This window comes from Frieseomelitta varia, unplaced genomic scaffold, assembly GCF_011392965.1.
Source record: "Frieseomelitta varia isolate USP_RPSP 00005682 unplaced genomic scaffold, Fvar_1.2 scaffold_555, whole genome shotgun sequence".
NCBI lineage: Eukaryota > Metazoa > Arthropoda > Insecta > Hymenoptera > Apidae > Frieseomelitta > Frieseomelitta varia.
In genome coordinates, this window is record NW_025110318.1 from 18,242 (window position 1) to 38,152 (window position 19,911).

General features: G+C 39.1%; 4 protein-coding genes and 1 long non-coding RNA gene across 9 annotated transcripts; 3 read left to right on the forward strand and 2 right to left on the reverse strand.

Moving 5' to 3' along the window:
• Positions 1-1,680: 1,680 nt before the first annotated feature.
• Positions 1,681-3,662, forward strand: LOC122533815 (thioredoxin-related transmembrane protein 2 homolog). The gene is made up of 5 exons (XM_043663888.1): positions 1,681-2,313; positions 2,399-2,579; positions 2,640-2,826; positions 2,894-3,089; positions 3,167-3,662. Exons 1-5 carry the CDS (start codon positions 2,170-2,172, stop codon positions 3,263-3,265), a joined length of 807 nt encoding a protein of 268 aa, XP_043519823.1. The 5' UTR covers positions 1,681-2,169; the 3' UTR covers positions 3,266-3,662.
• Positions 3,650-8,699, reverse strand: LOC122533811 (probable ATP-dependent RNA helicase kurz). Its single transcript, XM_043663879.1, has 15 exons — positions 8,444-8,699; positions 8,193-8,372; positions 7,825-8,109; positions 7,000-7,626; positions 6,568-6,919; positions 6,222-6,495; positions 5,956-6,142; positions 5,653-5,885; positions 5,110-5,579; positions 4,852-5,041; positions 4,640-4,780; positions 4,372-4,575; positions 4,086-4,304; positions 3,920-4,017; positions 3,650-3,842 (listed from the first exon to the last, which is right to left on the reverse strand). Exons 1-15 carry the CDS (start codon positions 8,516-8,518, stop codon positions 3,766-3,768), a joined length of 3,612 nt encoding a protein of 1,203 aa, XP_043519814.1. The 5' UTR covers positions 8,519-8,699; the 3' UTR covers positions 3,650-3,765.
• Positions 8,700-8,857: 158 nt separating this feature from the next.
• Positions 8,858-9,895, forward strand: LOC122533817 (ARL14 effector protein). Of its 2 annotated transcripts, none has more exons than XM_043663892.1 (3): positions 8,858-9,206; positions 9,280-9,553; positions 9,635-9,717. In XM_043663892.1, coding segments are annotated over exons 1-3 (330 nt in total). In that variant the 5' UTR covers positions 8,858-9,152; the 3' UTR covers positions 9,637-9,717. The 2 variants fall into 2 exon arrangements, with proteins under 2 accessions (XP_043519827.1, XP_043519826.1); XM_043663891.1 differs by having other exon boundaries at positions 8,860-9,206; positions 9,280-9,545; positions 9,635-9,895.
• A 56-nt stretch (positions 9,896-9,951) lies between these two features.
• Positions 9,952-13,912, reverse strand: LOC122533819. Of its 3 annotated transcripts, none has more exons than XR_006307781.1 (5): positions 13,798-13,911; positions 12,613-12,745; positions 12,204-12,495; positions 10,211-11,325; positions 9,952-10,051 (listed from the first exon to the last, which is right to left on the reverse strand). It is a non-coding gene; the product is annotated as an uncharacterized LOC122533819 (long non-coding RNA). The 3 variants fall into 3 exon arrangements; XR_006307780.1 differs by lacking the exon at positions 9,952-10,051 and adding an exon at positions 11,969-12,086 and having other exon boundaries at positions 11,182-11,325; positions 13,798-13,912; XR_006307779.1 differs by lacking the exon at positions 9,952-10,051 and adding an exon at positions 11,969-12,063 and having other exon boundaries at positions 11,182-11,325.
• Positions 10,686-19,439, forward strand: LOC122533816 (GTP-binding protein Di-Ras2). 2 transcript variants are annotated; one of them, XM_043663890.1, is made up of 4 exons: positions 10,686-10,825; positions 11,761-11,974; positions 14,428-14,646; positions 15,064-19,439. In XM_043663890.1, the coding sequence occupies exons 2-4, from the start codon at positions 11,837-11,839 to the stop codon at positions 15,295-15,297; spliced, it is 591 nt and encodes a 196-aa protein (XP_043519825.1). In that variant the 5' UTR covers positions 10,686-10,825; positions 11,761-11,836; the 3' UTR covers positions 15,298-19,439. The 2 variants fall into 2 exon arrangements, with proteins under 2 accessions (XP_043519825.1, XP_043519824.1); XM_043663889.1 differs by lacking the exon at positions 10,686-10,825 and having other exon boundaries at positions 11,325-11,974.
• The last annotated feature ends 472 nt before the right edge of the window (positions 19,440-19,911 follow it).

Consider the following 19,911-nt stretch of genomic DNA (forward strand, 5'->3'; position numbering starts at 1 on the left):
CCGCGTTGTGGCAGACCGGTGGAACTAAACGCTCTATAACCATATAAAAAGAATAATTGATTTTAACTTTTGACGCCACAAATTTGCACTCTACGAGCATGTATTTCAAAGATAATACTATCAATTACGTTCGCAAATAAATTTGAATCTAGTATTCACTATAGTTTGCGAGAAATTACGCACTCACTACTGGCACTGCTCCTAACGTAAACGGAATTGAAACATTCTTTATGTACGTAAACTATACTCAAACAAAACATAAAACGCAAGCTTAGGGTCTCTAAAATCGAAGACGCAACCATAACAGTTCACAAATGATTCCTCTTCATTAATTTCTTCTCGTAATTTGTGGAAAAACTGTCACCTGTCAATGTTTAGAGGTAATGGTGGCGCCATCTATTGATAACTCGGTGGTACTAAAAGTGGAAAAATTTTGTTTNTTTTAGTACCACCGAGTTATCAATAGATGGCGCCACCATTACCTCTAAACATTGACAGGTGACAAATTTTCCACAAATTACGAGAAGAAATTAATGAAGAGGAATCATTTGTGAACTGTTATGGTTGCGTCTTCGATTTTAGAGACCCTAAGCTTGCGTTTTATGTTTTGTTTAAGTATAGTTTACGTACATAAAGAATGTTTCAATTCCATTTACGTTAGGAGCAGTGCCAGTAGTGAGTGCGTAATTTCTCGCAAACTATAGTGAATATTAGATTCAAATTTATTTGCGAACGTAATTGATAGCATTATCTTTGAAATACATGCTCGTAGAGTGCAAATTTGTGGCGTCAAAAGTTAAAATCAATTATTCTTCTTATATGGTTATAGAGCGTTTAGTTCCACCGGCCTGCCACAACGCGGCGCTAGTGTTTCTTACCCCGTAAAACAGAAAAATTTTCATTTGCGAAAAAACCTAATTGAGCGTAACGAATTGTGAACTTTGGCGATTGTATTACCCTAATTAGACTCTTAGCTTTCTTTTCATACCCCATTTGACCCGTAAAATTCAGAAATAAGTATTTTTATAAATAATTAGTACCACCGAGTTACCGCTAGATGGCGCCACCATGTCCATTTTGTGACAGTTCGCACTAATTATGAAAAAAACCTAATTAAGAGGAATAATTTGCGAACTTTTTTATATGCCTCCTTAAAATTAGGCTCCCCGCTTTCATTCTATGTGTGTTTTGTCCTAGAAAAACGTGTGTGTAAAAAGTTGAATTTTTTTTTCAATAGATTGAAGGATGTCCTTGTCGCACACTATTGCTTTCCTTGTCTAGCGTCATTAGACAAGGAGCGCACTAGCGTGCGACAAGGACAGGCATATATGTGCGGTAGACAAGGAGGGCGATAGCGTGCGACAAGGACAGACATACTTGCGCGATAGACAAGGAGGGTGATAGCGTGTGACAAGGACAGACATATAGTGGTGGCAGACAAGGAGTGCGATAGCGTGCGACAAGGACAGACATACTTGCGCGATAGACGAGGAGGGCGATAGCGTGCGACAAGAACAGACATATAAACGCGCTAAACAAGGAGGGCAATAGCGTGCGACAAGGACAGACATACTTGCACGATAGACAAGGAAGGCGATAGCGTGCGACAAGAACAGACATATAAACACGATAAACAAGGAGGGCAATAGCATGCGACAAGTACTACAATATAAATTAGTTCTGGCATCTATCCTAGGGGTAATCCACACGGTGCATGCTTAATTATCCAACAAGGAAGTTCAGGACAATTTATATATGTACATCAACTTAACGTTATAATTCGTCGGCCAATCAGACTACCGAGTTACTTACGAGGAGATAAATTATCATTTAATTCTTCAGTATGATATTACGTTTCATTTCTTTTCATCTTTCTCATAATTTTGTACTACACCGATGAGCAAATTGCTCGATAATGTTTTGAAGTTTGTCTAAACATGGAAGGCTTCGTTGATGCGAATGAATCGTAATCGTCGTTGAATACTGCTTCGTCCTTGTCATAAAAAAAGGAAACGGAGAAAACTGAACTGTTATACAAAATTCCGAACATCTTCGTAGATCGTTCAAAAAATATTTTTTGTCGGAAATTAAGACACCTACCCTGTCGTGAAATTGGTGGTTGTTAATTCGCAAACCTAACCTACAATACAGTCGCTCAAAGAGAGGAAAATGCCATTGAAAAAAGATTTGCGACTTCTGTTGAAGCCGTACTATTTTATAAACATTTTGCTGAGCTTTTCCTACATCGTCTCCAAACGCGTTCCAATTGTGTGTAATTATGTGTTCGCACAAGCTGAGTGTGAGCTTGATGGGGTGAGTCGAATGTAAACACAATCATTATTTTGCTAGGTAGCCTGTGTAAAACGTGTACCTCATGCTAGTTGTACTCTTGTTTCAGAGGGAGACGGAAATTCTCTTTTTCCTCATGATAGTCATAATGATAAGAACAAGGAAAACTGGAAGCGTAACTATGATAAGCTACTTATCATCCAGCTTTGTGTATACTAAGGTTGCCAATCTCATCCTTTGGTTTTATGCAGACATTCGTATGGGAATAATATTTGCCATTATATTTATCCGTACGTATTTATTTAATATTATGTCACAGTGAAATGAGCTATAGAATGTAATAATTACAGTATGCGGTCTGGTGTTTCCTGAGCCAACATATCAAGGACCAGAGAAAGTGACCTATTTGCGTGGAGCGAATGGATTACAGGAGGAATTGCACCGCGATACGAGAGTCGTTTGGTTGATTGCGTTCTACACAGCCTGGAATCCAGCTTGTGTCAACTTCGCGCCAATATTCTCTGAGCTTTCGGCAGAGTTCGTAACAATAGTTTACTTATCTCATAAACGCTTAATTGGAAAATAATATTTGATGATTCCGTAGATACGCTTTAGAGAACTTGAAATTTGGAAAAGTAGACATAGGAAGATATCCAGATGCTGCAATAAAGTATCACATTAGTGACGCTAGCACTAGTAAACAGCTGCCCACCTTGATTTTATTTAAAGAAGGTAAAGAGATAGAGAGACGTCCATACACGGATCATAAAGGCAAATTAGTTAAATTCCTTTTTTCACTGGTACGTGTAATACAGTGTTCCTTATAATATCTAAAAATATTGGATATACTTGTGAAACGGAAATACTTACTTCGTAGGATAATATAAAGGCAGCTTTCGATCTGAACAATGTTCATAAAGATTGTAAAAAGAATCCGATCAAGAGGAAAGAGAAGAAAGCAGTGAAAGCAGAGTGAGCTAATCGGCGTTTCTGAAAATTTGTTGAAACTGATGTCATAGCACTGCCAATGATTTCAAATGAAAATTACTTCTACTATGTAGAATAATGGACGTTTAGTGTTACGCGCAAATTTTCATTTATAGTGAAACTGCAAAAGATTTGTAAATATTCATTATAGTTTCTATCATTATGCGTATTTTGTGCACCACTGTGTTCCATTTGTGGATTGAATATTAACTTAAGACGGTAATTTATTAAAAGAAAAGTTGTTGTTACAGTCATTAAAATTGAATAACACATAAAGTGCCACATGCATAAATATATAAATAAAAACCAAAGCGGAGCTTCTAGTTAAGTTGTATATAAATCATGCAACGTTGCAGTTTCATTGAATAAACGGTTGTTGAAATATATATCATTGTATTAAAAATATTTGTATATTACATAATTCAGCTGTGTACAATATACAAGGATGAATACACGATCCATAATATAAAATACTACATACAAAATTTATCACACAGGTGGCCAAATGACCATAACGTGTCCATGAGCTGATTCCGGTAACCATTTTTGATAAGCAGATAGAAGAACTGAAATTAATAATAATCATTTTTAGTTTTTACTCGGATCCTATGTGTGTGTATATATATATAAAACATCTACTAACAATTTTTATCTTCCTTCCAGGTTTCTAACAATTTTTCTTTTGACATAATTCCATGAGACAGTAATAACTGCGTCATTTCTTGTGTTCGCGGTATTAACCTAAAATGATCATCATTTATGTTAATTACTGATTTACTGTTGAATAATTTCATGTATTGAAATCTTACTTAGCCCATGTCTTGTTAATACTTTGGGGGGTTGATAACAATGAAGAAACAAACTGTTTCAATTTCGGACACACTTTTCCTTCTAAAAAGAAACAGGCAAACCATTTGACCCCATCCACAGACAGTGGATATTCCACATCCATTACTGGCAACTTCCAACCTGCTCTTCCAAATGTTCCTGCCATACTACACATTACTCTTCCAGTTTCTGGATCATATCTACTCGAATACATTGGTATAAATAATTAAAATTTAGAAAGAAAAATAAAATAAGGAGTAAAGAGACCTTGGTGGTGGATCAGTCAAGGGTTCTCCAAGATGGCAGAGAGATGGAACAAATTTAGGCAGCCATTCAGGTTCTATAGCAGTGACACCGCGCATATACATTTTATTCGTTTCGTATATTTCCTGATAAACTACCCACTCGGGACAGGTTTTTCGAAGAACGCACGAGGAATGCATGAATACTGGATCTTCCATATCCGTTGTTCTAAAAAATTACATAATTTTATACATATTCGTCTCTGATTAATATGACAAAGGGCTTTTCTTACTTGTAAGCATATTTCCATTTAGCCTTATCTTGGTCTTCATTGACTTCATCTGGCATCACTTTCCTTGCAACTTGATCAGCCATTCCAGCAAGAACTATTTGCCTAAGCAATTTAGCTTCCGTGTCGATTGGAGGTTTCATTCTGAATTAAATTAAGAGAGGAGTTCATTAAATGTAAGATCTGATTCAATTTCTATCTTTTACAATACGTACTCTGGATTAATAATGAGATTCAGAGTCTGGATATTCAAATTAATTTCGTTCGTTAGCTGTTGCCGAAGCTTCCGAATCTCCACAACTGCCTTATGTCGTAAACCATGTTCTTCGCAGAAACAAAGCAATTTCCCTTTAGCTCCGGCATATTCTGCACCTCCTATAGCTCTAATTAAGACCATCGGATCACCTTCGAGTAGAATTTTACTCCATAAATATCATATTTGTTTCTCATTTTTTAAAATTCTAGTCTCTTACCAAGAAGTAAGTTGTTCCCGGTGCCAGCCCAAAAACGTCTCATTCGCAGCCATTTATTTCGAGAATTGCCGTCCATCTCGAATGCTTCCAGTAACACTTCTTGAACAGAAAGCGCAGCCACCATACAGACTGTGTACTCAAGAAGATTGTGTTGATGAGAGAGAGCCAACATCTTCCCATAACGGGGAGCTACTGGAAACGCGGCAATGCTACGGCCAAGTGGCGTCACTTTGGCGTTGTAAGAACTTTCTTTGTCAGAACGAAGCTGTTGCAAAGCTCCAAGTATCATTAGTCTTTTTTCAGCCATTTGTAATTGTACAATGTCCGGTGGAGTTGGGAATGGAAAATTGACAACTTTATCGATATTCATGACTTTCATTTGTAACAGTAGATCGTCCACGGGCTTTTTTTGAATCTCTGATTGGCTAAATTGTTCGAATTGATCATTGAACACTGCCGAGGAATATAATCTGTAAGCAATATCCAATATAGAAATTAATAATACAGAAATCAAAGTCTAAAATTGTATATCGATACAAATACCTGTAACAATGGCCAGGACCAGTTCTACCAGCTCTCCCTGCTCGTTGATTAGCAGATGCCTTGCTAGTATAGCAGATTTTATACGTACTCACTCCAGTTACTTTATCGTACATTCTCGTTTTGCAACGTCCACAATCTACCACATATTTTATGTTAGGTATGGTTAAAGAAGTTTCTGCCACATTTGTGGCTACTACGCACAAACGGTGTCCCTCTGGAGGTGGCTCAAATACCTAAAGAGCAGATTTTTTATGTTATCCTCTTCTCAAGTTGCCTAAATTGTTCTCTAAATTTCTCAATTACCTTTGCTTGCTTGTGACTCGGAAGCAGAGAATACAACGGCAAAACCCACATTGGTTGTGCATTCATGCAGGCTTTTAAATCAACCATGTCATCATCTTCGTCCTCATCCTCGTCTAATTGTACTTCTTCGTCGTCTTCCGCTCCAATTAAGTCTTCGTAAGTGTCGTCGGTAGGAATTATAGAGTAACTGAAAATCCATAATATCAATATACAATTATACGAAGAGTATAATTACAAAGAATTAATAAATAAGTTTTATCACGTACTCGTCCAAATTAATGTCTGGCAATTGAATTTTCTTCTTTTGTCGTAGTTTGTTGTAACGAATGGCTTCCTTACAACGAAAATCATCGTCGTCATCATCATCATTGTTGTTATCACTCTCATTACTATTGTTATTTTTGTTTTCGGCATCTTCCGTTTCCCTCAAAGAATCGTCAGTCTTCTGTGAGCTTTCCTTCGTATTTGCACTTTCCTTTTTATTCCTCGTGGAAAAAGTTTTGCGTAATTTACGCACGATGAAGTTTACCTCCTGTTGTCCTAAATTTACAGTATACATCTTTAAAATAGAAACGTAACACGTTCAGAAATAATTCCGTGAAGGATGCTTACCTGTCAAAAATATTAGTATCCCGCCATCAGGGAGACGAGTGTGTATCTTTATGGCCTTCTTTAATGCATCGGAAACGTAATTGATGCTCGTTCTTTTATTAAAATGTATCGTGACAGGAAACTGTCTCGACTCCACCGTCAACACCGGCGGTTTCGTTTTAAACAATTTACTATTCTCCACAAATTCCTCCACTCGCAGAGTGGCCGACATAATTACGAGCTTCAGGGGATCCTTCCTTTTATTCCGGAGTGGCACGATTCGCGACAGCAGCCCAATCAAAATATCAGTGTACACGCTACGTTCGTGCGCCTCGTCCAGGATGATCACCGAATATTTCGTAAGTAAGAAATCCTGAAATGTTAAAAATTCAGATTCAAGTTCGAGGTTATTTTCAAATGCTCCTGGTTCAATTTACAGTAATGATCACGTACGCTCTGTACTTCTTTCAATAGCACACCGTCGGTCATGAACTTGACTCTGGTCTCTGACGTAACGTTCCCCTCAAAACGAATCAAATAAGAAACTTCTCTCTCGGTGAGATTCATTTCTTCGGCAACGCGTTTGCTCATGGATATAGCTGCCACTCTTCTCGGCTCTGTTATCCCGATCAACTTGTCTTTGGCGTAGCCAGCCTCGTAAAGGAATTGCGGCACCTGCGTCGTTTTACCGCTCCCTGTTTCACCGGTGATTATCACGACGGGATTTTCGTTGATTGCTTCCACTATCATTTGTTCCTCCGCGACCACCGGCAGCTTCAATCTAGCTGCCTGGATCTCTGGTTTCCTTTCCAGTATCACAAACGTAGCAGGTTTTTTCTCCATCGAACGCGGTGTTTCTGAAGACTCTTTACTTGCAGTAGCTTGGTTGTCGACTTTTCCCTCTTTCTTCACAATATTTTCCGTTGTACTGTCTGTATTATTATTTTCTTTATTTGGAATATCTCCGTTTTTTTCCATCTGTTTGGTTTCCTCTGAAGATGCAGTTTCTTCTGCATTTCCTTCTTCTTCTTCATCCTTATCATTCTCGGGATTCAACTCTGACTCACTATCACTAAGTTTCTATAATGAATAGACATAGTAGTAATTATACTGATAAATATAATTATATTTCGACGACTTTTTCACTTGGGCAAAATTTTATTATTATTAAATATATATATATAATAAAATGTTTTAACAATTATCTAAAATATATACATTTATACTTCAATATTTGTATATTGCAAAGAATTAACCTCAGCATTGTCTGTAACTTACATCAAATCCAATGACATTTGGATCTGAAACAGCATCCTTCGCTTTTTGTTCTTCCAATATTGCCAACCTCCTCTTCTTGCTGCCTTTAATAGCATTTATGGACACTTCCGGTGCATCATCTTCATTTTGATTATCCAAATTAACTTTGTATTCCTTAGTGGGTAATTTATCTTCTCTAAATTGACGTTTCAATCCTTTGGTTTGTACGCTGGTTAAAGATACGTATTGTTTCAATTCCTCTTGAGGCACTTGAACTTTTTCCAATTCTTGTAAAAGTTCGGTTCTCTGTTTGAAGTTATAGAATATGCTTAATACGAATATATATGAAAAGAAAAAAGGAAAAAAAGAAAAAAGTTTCAGTAACTTACGTGTAATTTCTTCTTTTTCTTCTCTATAACTTTCTCCAATTGTTTCCTACGTTTTTTCGACAATAGTCGTGTGGCAGTGATTTTCTCAACTTTCCGTCTTGTTTTCCTTTTCTCGTTCGGGAGAACCAGCGCGTTGCAACTGTCATACTTATCTTCACGATGTTTAATGTCTATAGGAATCTAAATGTTTAAAAGAGAATATCATTATGAGTCTTATTCATTTTTTCGTCTAAAATATTATACGAAAATACCTTTTTGGTCGCGGAGTTGTCAATTTCGACTTCTGCGACGTTTCTTGCTTTCCAATTGTATTTTTTTCTCCCCATTTTTGTTTCCACATTGGAGGACAAACTTTTTAAATAAGATGGACAAACTTCTTAATAAACTTTATAAGTAAAGCACTTTTCAAAAGTTTAGTTTTTATAATCATTTCCTAATTTCATATTACGCACAGTTAAGGTATGTTGTCTATCGTTATTTTGGTTATGTTGATTTTACTACACGTTTTATTTAAAAAGCTGTCACGTGACATCTAACATTTTTTTTATGAAACATGACATCAATGGTAAATAATCATTGACTGATGATGGAGTAGAAATAGTAAAAATTATCTATTGTCAGTAAGTAAAAAACAAGTCGATATATTCTCATAATTTCAACAGGTGTCACTGATGTGTGGCGATCACGTGACATTAGTTGCGAAACAATTTGTTTCAAACAATCGTTTACCAAACGTGAAATTAAATAGAGCTACATTTTTAAACAGAGCTACGATTTTTCGCTACAATGTGCAGTTCTTTTCTCTGTTCTCCCTAAGTACAAATTTCTATTCCTTTACGTAATCTCTAGATGAAGTTTAATTGTAATTCACGTTGCGTACGAGAGAGGTTATGTATGTCGAAACTTTCGCTAAGAAAGTCGTAAAGACATTTGATTGAAATACGTATGCACACGTAAAATATGGATACAGGAAACTCGGCGTCCAACGGTGATGTACAAACTCCTCCACGCGCTGTAAGTTAGCGAATTAACATGAATCCGGTACTCACAAATTTTCTGAACGATTTGTTCGCGTCTTCTGTTGCAGAGAAATACCCGTGGATCACGTCAGAAAGGAGTGGACAGTGTGACGAAAAAGTTTCTGCGAAATTTCGACCCGGAGCACAGCGAAAGAGAGAAGCGGAAACTTCACAGACGATTGTATCAAGGCTACAAGAGACACTCTTTGTACGACGAGAATGGCATTTACATCCAAACAGGGGATGATCTGTGTGACTGTTTAAATATGAGCTGCGCGGGATGTCACTTTCCATGCGTGAAATGTTCCTCGCCAAAATGCGGCCACGAGTGCAGGTTTAACTGCGTTAGAAATCGAAATCTATACAGAAACAACAGTAACCTCTCTGTATGCTAACCACAGTTCTTTTTTCTCTGTTTTCTAGGAATAATCGCAAATGGACATACGAGTCCATAGAGAATGAAGGCAGTGACGGCAGTGCCATCATAAAGAACAAGCTGTTGAAGGAATCTTGAACATTGAGATCCATTAATCGATTGCAATGTAACCGAATTATAAAAATTTAATGGCTGTGCTGTACGAGGAGCTTTGTTACGAAATTCACCATAAAATTGTGTATTCCATCGATCTTATTTAACTTATTATACATATTGAAACTAGAATAATCATAAGATGAGAAACTATATATATATATATATATATATATATATATATATGCGAAGAATACTTGTCTTCTGCCCTTTTGCAACTCCCTCGTTATTTGCAGACTGAACACCTCCCGTCGAATCCTTCCTGTCGCTCCAGTCATCCGTGTGCACGATCAATCCGCAGACATTAACGCCTGAAAGAGAATAAACCCAAAGGAAGAGCATCATTGTCCTACCTAAAGCGAGGAAGCAAGAAATCGTCACGCACAGTCGGCAGGTGCACGTGCGTGTGCACCGGCACACAACCGCGCTATTGATTTTTCAGCGGCACTTTTGGCGTAGTGCGCACGTACCTAACGCACATACACACACGCTCTGCTCCGTGTGGAGTGTGGAGGGGTGAGCCCTGGCGCGGAGGGCGTGCGCTTCGTTTTCCATCGAGATCGTGAAAGTTCACGGTGGCGAGTGGCCGGAGACATACATACACACAGAGAAAAAGAGAGAGAGAGGGAGAGAGTGCAGCGAATATGCTGATCCCGTGGCCGGTGGAAATCGAGCGCAACACCCGTCGATCGATCATCCGCTAATTAACAGCCGTAGTTAAGGTACTCGGACAGCGGACAGGCGAGCCGCGTTGCCAGGACAGCGACACTGGACGAACATCCTTGGCCAGGCCAGTTATCGCCCCGGCTCTTGGAAGGCTCATTTGGTCTGGCACGTTGCCTGGTTTTCCTTCTCTCGGTTGGCAGAGAACCCCTTGAACTTTGAGGAGGGTCAACCTTCCAGCACCCTTGTTGTTGACCGTTGTTTTCTGAACCAGGAAGAAGAGGTAGAGAAACCAAGTGCACGTCCAGGAACGCGAAACGTCGCCTTCGGAGAGTGTATCTGTCGGCTGTCCGGGAAGTCAAAAAAAGAGTGACTCGTTCGAAGGAAAGAAAAGCGCAGGACGGTGTCGTCTGACCCACAAGGTTCACCAGACACTTTATTATCTGCAGACCCCTCCGCATCACCGGGTCAATGCGATCGTGATCTTATCGTCTAACGCGACTCGTGACGCGTCGACGTTTAACCGTGGTCGTGGTTCAGCAATCAGTCAAGAATATCTCTGCCCGGGACCGTGCCTCTCTGCTGTTTGTATTGATCACGCATATATATATTTTTTTTAATTTCTTCCTTTCTTGACGTTCTGATACCTGGCGAGTGATCGATCCTGAAAACTTCAGGAATCACGCGCTTTTAGCAATTGGTTCCTTCGTTGTTCTCCTAATCGGCCCCGAAGTAATCGGTCCTGGCGGATAACGTTGTTTGATAACGATGACAAGAGTCTCGGGTCTCAAACGTCACTTGTTGAATACATACACATATAGAGGGATGATTACAGGTCATAAGAGGATTATGAAGTGGTATTTATATCGGGCCGTCGTTTTTCCCAGCGAGCAGTCTCTCAATCGGGCGTTCCACTAGCACACTGAAAAAAAAAAAGTAAAGTGGGAATTCATCCGAAAGATTACACGATCCATTAACAGATAACAAATATACCAAAAAAAGAAAAGAAAAAAAAAGAGAAAAAGAACACGTGGAGTAATAAGTTCGACGACTCCGTATTGACTGTCTTCATTGAGCTTCCAACTTTTAAGTTCAATGTACAATTGTACACGGTATCCGGCTTTGTAAGCCAGAGTGTAAGCAAAGTGATAGTCGCTTTGTACAGCTGGTCGTTAAACGTCGTCGCGCTCGTGGGAGTCGGATAAGGAGAGTAGTACGGTCAGTGTAAACAGCAGCCGGCAGAGGCGTGAAAGAAAGAGAAAGAGGTGTTCTTCGGTGGCGGAGGGTTGCTGCAGATCTTTACGCAAAAACCGTGGGCGTGCGAGTCAATTTCGCTTTTCTACGTCGTGTGTGACAGACAGACAGATTTAAACGGGATCACTGACGGACCCCGGCTGGCGGGGGTTAACATCATCGGGACGGCAGATGTCAGGATGCCGGAGCAGAGCAACGATTATCGCGTGGTTGTGTTTGGGGCGGGCGGTGTCGGCAAGAGCTCTCTCGTGCTGCGTTTCGTGAAAGGAACGTTTCGTGAGTCCTATATACCCACTATCGAGGACACGTACAGACAGGTAAGCCTGAAAGCACATGTGAACCAACGTATTTCGTACGGCGTGTCCCAGTAATCCCAGTATGCTGCAATTGGCAATTTGGGACGATTCTGTGCGAGAAGAAGTTGAAAAACTGTAAGATGAAATGTTTCTGAGCAAATGAAATTCGAAGATTTATACTGAACAATTTTTATCTAAACTGTGCTTTCAGAAACAGAGGTCTTCAACGAAGAACTTTTGCTTGACTTACTTTAGTTGTTAACTTTCCTCTTCATTTCTTTTTTGTTTTTGCTCACGTAGAATCATCCCAGTTTGTTGATAGATTGTATCATGATTGCTTGGGACATCCTGTGTAGTGGACATTTACCCCATGTATAATATTTCCACCCTTAATATTTTGAATTCGCTTTCTTTTCTTTTTTCTTTTTCTTGTTAAATTCAAGATCTTGAGGTCAAACTTTGCCAGGAAATATATGTCGTTCATAATTATTTTTAAAAAGCTATTGGTAGAAAAGTAGAATACTTGCTTACGTTTAGAATACCTATAACAAATGTAGACTATTATTAGATATTTATGTGTGGACAGTTCGCAAAAGAAATATTAATATAATATAAAATAAAGAAATATTAATATAATTGAAGGAAATATGAATACTTACGTATGAAGTGATTGAAATTAAAACTTAAAACGTAAGACTTATAAGCTTGAGACCTAAAGAATCGAAACTTTGAAATTAATCAAAGTTAGAAATCCTGTTTCAAAATCGTCCTGTTTATATTCGTCAAATATTCCTGCAAAGCACGGCACGAAAAATTTGAACGAAAGCTGAAGTAGAAAAACTATAGAGTGACAATTATTTCCAGTATATATATAATATACATTTCAAATTTAAATTCATTATACATATTTCAAATTCATGATGCAATCGTGCGGGGTCGATCGAAATATCGATCGCGCGTGAATTACAATTTTTACGCTTGCAAAATCACAATATCTTCAATACAAATTTCTGTACGGAGAATTTATTCGTTTATTTAATTACATTTAACAATTAATATAATCGATACACGATCAACTACGTACGTGCTTGCAACTTAAAAAAAAATAAATTCATTTCGAAATGAACAAGGAACCGGTTCGATTTCCGCGTTCGATTTCAGCCTCGTGACAACTTATTTAGCTTTGTTATTCCATTTCATGCTGTTATTGCCGCTCGAATCGACTTCTCGATTTCGTGTATTGAGGCTGTATCGTACTGTTCGATAATTAACAGCGCGAGTAGTATAGAGCCGGATTGGACGGCCGACGCAAGTAGTAGAAGTATGTCGTGTCCGAAACAGTGGTAATAGATTCCCTCGAACAGATAAGCAGCAGGGACAGTCGTGACGTAAATTGCTGACGCTTCGTGTCCGATGATTCATACATGATGCAAGATCATTGGCTCTAATCGTTCATCTCTCAACCGAATCGTTATCTCGTTCTGTAATCGCGAGACTCACGTGGAATCGACTTCTCTCTCTCTTTTTTATTCGCGTTTCAAATTCACGGTTCTTGACCGAGCAAATAAGGTTAGGTCAGTGATATAATTCGAATATGTTTTTAACTTTCAAGCTATCCCTTTTATTATTTCGTAATTAACGTAGTTCAACGTTTTAAACTCCCCTTTTTCTTTCCTCTGAGTAAAATAAATTTCGAAACGTGAATAAAAGTTTTCGTTTCATCGTGTACCGTGTTGATCGTTGTATCGATTGTTGATATATCGCTCGTTCAAGTGCTAAGTTCTTGGTAGTCTAATTTAGTGTTTCAAATCGATTATGTTTAAAAAAAAGCTCAAAACACTTACCTAAATTGGTGGTTTTTTTGTCATTATGTCATTTTTGCAGAAAATGAGCGATACACGTGCACATACACATGCACACAATGCACTAATATGTAGATAAGTAATATAGTAATATAGATATAGATCGCGCTGCAATCAAGATTGCGCGATTAATCGATTAATTTATATTTATAACATATATGACATAATATTGATATATTTATAACATATTCGCTATATTTATATTATTTTTATAATTATAATGTTTATATATTTATATCATATTTATGATTCATATTGTCAATCACATTTTATTCTGACCAATTTCGAACAATCGATTCTCGATCGTGATTGCGGCAGATCTAACGTAGAATCGCTAATCGATTGATGCAACGTCAGTTTCAAGCGCATTGAAAAAAACGCTGCCGAGTTATCTGCTGAAACTAACGAGGAGGTGTATTCGAAACGGGGGACGAAAAACAGAAAAAGAAAAAGAAAAAGAAAAAAAGAAAGAAAGAAAATAGTGTAAAACGCCTCGCTTGGCGGAACTGTTGAGACCTGTGCTGTGTGCGCGACGAGAAGCGTGGCAAGCTCGACACAGAGATAGACTCGGAGAAAAAAAAAAATGGGACGATCATGCTACGAATATTTCAGGTGATAAGCTGCAATAAAAACATATGCACGCTTCAAATTACGGACACAACGGGGTCTCATCAGTTTCCCGCGATGCAGCGGCTCTCCATAAGCAAAGGTCACGCCTTCATCCTGGTGTACTCGGTGTGCTCACGGCAAAGCCTCGAGGAGCTACGACCCATTTGGGCTATCATTAGGGAACTTAAGGGGCAGGATATATCGCAGATACCTATAATGCTGGTAAGGCCTATTTTTTTTTGGTCTTTCTTTCCCGTACGACAATTATGCACCTCAACTTTTTCAGATTGCATTTCTCACGAAGACTATGCTCGTACATGTACCTTGCATGTGTTCCATCAAACTGTTTTGAAATTTCGTTAACACCGTAGCAGACGGTTTTAAGATACTTGTCTAGAAATCGAAGTCTAAAGGTTATGCTGCTGTTTTTTTTTTCTTTTAATTTTAAAAATTTTCCACGAACCATAGAAAACTGTGTTCTATCAAATGTTTTGGAACTTCGGTAACAGACGATTTTTAGATATTTGCCAATCGAAGTCTAAATTTACAAATAGACGATCCGTGACGATCCTTGAATCTACCTCTGAATGATCAAAACAATGAGGGAATTTGACCGATTCGATTCTGATTTTTGAACAGGTTGGGAACAAATGCGACGAGAGCCCATCGGTGCGCGAGGTATCGATGAGCGAAGGCGCCGCGGAAGCGGCCAACTGGGGCTGCGGCTTCCTGGAGACGTCCGCCAAGACGAATCACAACGTGAACGCGTTGTTCCGGGACCTGCTGATGCTCGAGAAAAACAGATCGGTATCGTTGCAGCCTGTGCAGAGCAACAACGCCATCAGTCTAAAGGAGAAATGCTCCATGATGTAACCGAGTGGAACGTAAAAACGCAGACAGAGTTAAAGGAAGAGCATCGAGGAGTTGCATCGTGTACGAAGACGAAGACGAAGACGAGAAGAAACTGGAAGAAGCAGCTTATTCGGCGGTTTTTCAATCCGAAAACGTGGCGTCGGCCACGGTAGTCTCGACACGACCAATAGTTAGCGTAGGTTAGATATTACGCGAACGAAAGGGACGATAAATATTGGCGAGAGCATGTGTCGTACAGGGTGTATCTAATGCTCTTTGTTCATTACAAGAAATTACTATTCTCGCGCCGGTAAACAATTCTCCGGGGTGTTCTTTTCTGTCATTTTTTTTTAGATCGATTTTTTTTCTTTTTTTTCTAGATGTACGCATTGCGTTCGACGTGTAACGTGCCGATTGTTACGACGCGCGTCGATTCAGAGCATTAGGGCCGCTTTGTAGTCTCTTTCTAACCAAAATCGTATTCTCATCTATACTATCAATAGATTTTTTAATTTTGATACAGAGCGACGTAACTCGGTCCGTCTCCTAGGTTTCACAAGACCAACGACGCGTACGCGTTCTTCATTCTGTACCAGTCGGCTCGTTAACCGATCATTTTCTGACCATTCCACTCGAGCTTATACTATACAAGAAGGGACACGATCGTTCTGGCCGACGACAGCCGATTCAGACCAAGAGCCGATTTAACGAAAAAAAAAAAAAAAAAAAAAAACGATCGTCCTTTTCGTGTCCAGTGGAAAACAAAGCGAATTTTCCTTGAAAGAGCAGCCAGTACAAAGCTTGTAGTCTCGACTACGTTATTCGAGGCTACGCGTATCGATGCACACCACGAGATATACCGAACACGTTCGACGATCCAACGCGTAAAGAATCCGACGCTCTTTCACGAAAATCATTCACGAACCGTTGTCCGAGACTACTACTACGCGATGATCAATTTCTCAATCCGCGGATGGAGCATAGGGACGAAACACAGAAACGACAAAATTAGATAAAAAGTTGTTACAAGATTGGTTTTTGTTGAATAGTTGTAAGGTTTTTGTAACGATGCTAATTAGGATTTATTACTCGACACTCGTTGATTGATACAATGACATGTACCTACGTACACTTACATGTACACACACGTGTTCCAACAACACACAGGAAGGCTTGCATATTGTTACACGTACAAGCATACATACACACACATACATACACAAAACAAACAAACGCACATACAGATTCATTAGGCACCACCCGTTTCCCGCGTTGACCCAGATTTTAGTGTTTTCCCCCTTGTATGTCGTACACACAGATGTAGGCGCGTTAGTGTTGCGAGAAGACGCTAATTAAAGGGACTCGCCGCGAAGGGCTCGTTTGTTCCTCAACTCGAGTTTCGTTCATCTTGCTACTACTTGCTCGCGTTTATTGTTGCAAGCGGGGTTCTCCTGGACCGAGTTTGGGCGAATTTTTCCACTATTGATATCTCTGCTCTTTTAATATTACTTTGTCGTTGATAAACGAACAGAAGGAAAGAGATATACATACATACATAAATATACATATATATATATTTCTGGAATGAAATTCCTTTGCAAGTTAAGCTTGAAAACTTTGCTCAAACTGTTGTCCACCTCGACATTGTTAGAGCGACCGGTTGCTATAATTTCCTTTGTATTTAGCTGTTAACGTCGATAACGTCTCTGTGTCGGGGCCCATTTTCATTTACTTTAAGAAACGCAATGGAGGTACGAGTGGATGAAAACAAATTAGTTTGTAACTTGGCCCAATAGACTATCTGTGTTGCTCGTTTTCCAGCGGACATTTCAACGAATTACGCTTCCAGCCATTTTGTACGCGGTCCCCATCTACTCGTGCCGATGTTCAACCCCATCGTACCCCCATCGTTAGCTTTAAGAAACGAACGTTGTAACCCTGTCTAATCACGGGATGGGCGTACGTTGTCCCGTTGCCGATATTACGATAGACAAACGATCAGTGTCATTACTACGATCATTATTATTATTGTCGAAATCGCGGATCGCTGAACGGTTGTTTCACAAATGGATCACACATATCCTGTATTGTAATTGTCAGCATACGAGGAGATACGCGCGTGCACTGGACGCATCGTTCCTTGAGCCTCGTATTATCGTTTGAATCGAATTTAATAGGCAGACTGCAGTTTTCATACTTTTATGAATTTTTGTGAAACAATTATGGAAACATGGAATAATGTATTATTTTATTTTACATATTTAATTTCAAATTTCTTGGTATAATTTGGAATTAACGACTGGAAAAGCTGTTGGCCAACTACACAAACAACGAAACTGTTTCTTTCGATTGTTGCGAAGGTTGTCAAAGGTCCGTTGTCGATGTAATGGTCAGCGTTGCATCAATTTCTCGGCGACACGATGCACAAACGCCACACATGCATACCGTGCACTCGCGTATCTGTGCATGAGTCTATGTACATACACGTATTTACTGTTATATTTAGACGCAAGGTTAAAAAGTGTCTAGTCAAAGGCGATTCTGACCTTATGAAATCGACCCTCAGTACGCTGAAAGAGAGAGAAAGAGAGGGAGAGAGTGAGAAAGGGTGGCAAGTTAGGGTTGGGAGGACGGGAGGGAAAACGAGGAAAACACACAGCAACACACAGACGCGCAACACACACAAATATATACACACACGCGAAATTAGAAATCGATAAATCGTATTCTATGATTTTTTCGGGGCCAATCGGTGTGATTTATATAAATTGTGACCTTCTTCTGCGTGATCGGTAGGTAGATCTCTATTGTTTTCGACGACAATTTCCGCGACAATTCCACACGTGCAACAACTAATTTGGACCTTCTTTCCGAACTCACGTCGGCTGATCTTTCAATCACGATTTTTGACGATTTTTATCTCACCGGCGTTAAGGGGGGTGGGAAGGGGGAAAAAAGAATTTCGATTTTCTATCTACACCGGAGGATCGGTGATCCCTTTTTTTACAAAATCTTGGTATCCGAATTTTTAATCCATCACCGAAAAGAATCTCGCATCGATGAACTTGAATTGTGACTCCTCGAGAGGGACTGATTTTGAACACTTTCCAAAAGCGGCGAAGGGTTCGATCCGCGCGAAGCGAAGCCGCGTACTTCGTCTTTCGTTCAAGGAGCGTGCGCGTTCGCCGCGCGTGCGCCGTAGATCGCGCGCTTTTTTTTTTTTTTCGAACTTGGAGAGAAAGTCTTTTTTTTCGACTTTGCGTTCGCACGGGCGAAACGAGAGTCAACATGCATCGAGAGCATCAATTTTTTTACCGTGTTGTAATTTGCCCGGAGCACGCACGACCAACGACGAACGAAGGCACGATGGATCTCTGGACGGACGATATTACGTTTTTATTTTTTATCGCGCGAATGTACATATGATACATACCTTGCTATGGTCGAGGCGATTATTCGAAGACGAAAGTTAGGAGAAAATGGTTGAAGCGTTAAGGGAATGTAGGCAACGTTTCTGCCAGGAGTATTCATTATAGAAACTTATCATAGATTACAGATTACTGTAAAGTAACAAAGAAACTGCTAGGTTTCAGAAATGATTAGGAACGCTTGATTCTTGAATCTTTCTATGAAAAAAAAAAAAAAAAAAAGAAAAAAAAAGAAATAGGAAATATACGGAGGTAACAATAATGCAAATTAATAGGCGCACTATTAATGAGAGTATATAAGTGGGATGTATCGTTAACATTAAAGATATATTTACGTAAACGTGTAAAAATCTAGATAGCGGTAACAGTAAGCAGCTCACAATTTCACGACGAGTTTGTATTCTGTGTAACGGCACGGTGATCAAACTGCTTGCTTTCGTATACGAATGGGCTCGAGTCCCAGATACAACACGTCTCGAGATAGAAACTGTTTCTATCCGATTTTTTCTTCGTCGTCGTTCCCATAGATTTTTAATTCCCGTGGACTTCTATCATAGAGCATCTGAGATTGTTGCGTAATCGGCTCTGTCAATTCGAAATAATAATCGTCGACGGAGTTTTGAAAAGTTGAGAGGCGGATCGGATGAGAAAAATCGTCTTCGAATAACAAGTTCTATGATGAGGAATTAAAAAAAAAAAAAAAGAAAAAAAAAGAAGAAGGAGGAAAGGAGAAAGAAGAGAAAGAGAAGGGTCGTTCGTGCTAAAAAAATATTCTAAGGAAATATGTGTTGGTCGTTATTTACGGGGAAATTTTACTTAGGCTTAAGCTTGTTGTTAAGCGATGATCAATTTTAAAAAGAAACAACACGCATTCTCCTGACAAGTTTGTCCGTATCTTCTCGTTACGTTTACGATAAGAAAAAGAAATGAGAGGAGATAAATGGTATGTGTAACAGCTATGAGAAAAAGAAGCTAACGCTTGTTCACCTTGCTTCCTGAAGGAAATTCATTGTAAAGAGAGAGAGAGAGAGAGAGAGAGAGAGAGAGAGAGAGAAAGAGAGAGAGAGAGAGAGAGAGAGAGAGAGAGAATTACTGTTTAAAGAAACGANTGATGGAAGTAAAGAAAAAAAAAAAAAAAAAATAGTAAGTCTGTGATCGATATAGGGGGGGAAAAAAAATCAACGAAGTTTCTACCATATCAACAAAT

What these genes read in the sequence shown, in the direction of transcription:
- LOC122533817 (XM_043663891.1), top strand. Translation starts at nt 9,153, where the DNA reads ATGGATACAGGAAACTCGGCGTCCAACGGTGATGTACAAACTCCTCCA. An exon ending in TACAAACTCCTCCACGCGCT is followed by an intron (nt 9,207 to 9,279) that starts GTAAGTTAGCGA and finishes CTTCTGTTGCAG; the next exon opens with AGAAATACCCGTGGATCACG. An exon ending in AAATGCGGCCACGAGTGCAG is followed by an intron (nt 9,546 to 9,634) that starts GTTTAACTGCGT and finishes TCTGTTTTCTAG; the next exon opens with GAATAATCGCAAATGGACAT.
- LOC122533815 (XM_043663888.1), top strand. Translation starts at nt 2,170, where the DNA reads ATGCCATTGAAAAAAGATTTGCGACTTCTGTTGAAGCCGTACTATTTT. An exon ending in CTGAGTGTGAGCTTGATGGG is followed by an intron (nt 2,314 to 2,398) that starts GTGAGTCGAATG and finishes CTCTTGTTTCAG; the next exon opens with AGGGAGACGGAAATTCTCTT. An exon ending in ATTTGCCATTATATTTATCC is followed by an intron (nt 2,580 to 2,639) that starts GTACGTATTTAT and finishes TAATAATTACAG; the next exon opens with TATGCGGTCTGGTGTTTCCT.
- LOC122533811 (XM_043663879.1), bottom strand. Translation starts at nt 8,518, where the DNA reads ATGGGGAGAAAAAAATACAATTGGAAAGCAAGAAACGTCGCAGAAGTC. An exon ending in AATCTCATTATTAATCCAGA is followed by an intron (nt 4,781 to 4,851) that starts GTACGTATTGTA and finishes AATTTAATTCAG; the next exon opens with AATGAAACCTCCAATCGACA. An exon ending in AAATGGAAATATGCTTACAA is followed by an intron (nt 4,576 to 4,639) that starts GTAAGAAAAGCC and finishes GTAATTTTTTAG; the next exon opens with AACAACGGATATGGAAGATC.
- LOC122533816 (XM_043663890.1), top strand. Translation starts at nt 11,837, where the DNA reads ATGCCGGAGCAGAGCAACGATTATCGCGTGGTTGTGTTTGGGGCGGGC. An exon ending in TCGAGGACACGTACAGACAG is followed by an intron (nt 11,975 to 14,427) that starts GTAAGCCTGAAA and finishes CGAATATTTCAG; the next exon opens with GTGATAAGCTGCAATAAAAA. An exon ending in CGCAGATACCTATAATGCTG is followed by an intron (nt 14,647 to 15,063) that starts GTAAGGCCTATT and finishes ATTTTTGAACAG; the next exon opens with GTTGGGAACAAATGCGACGA.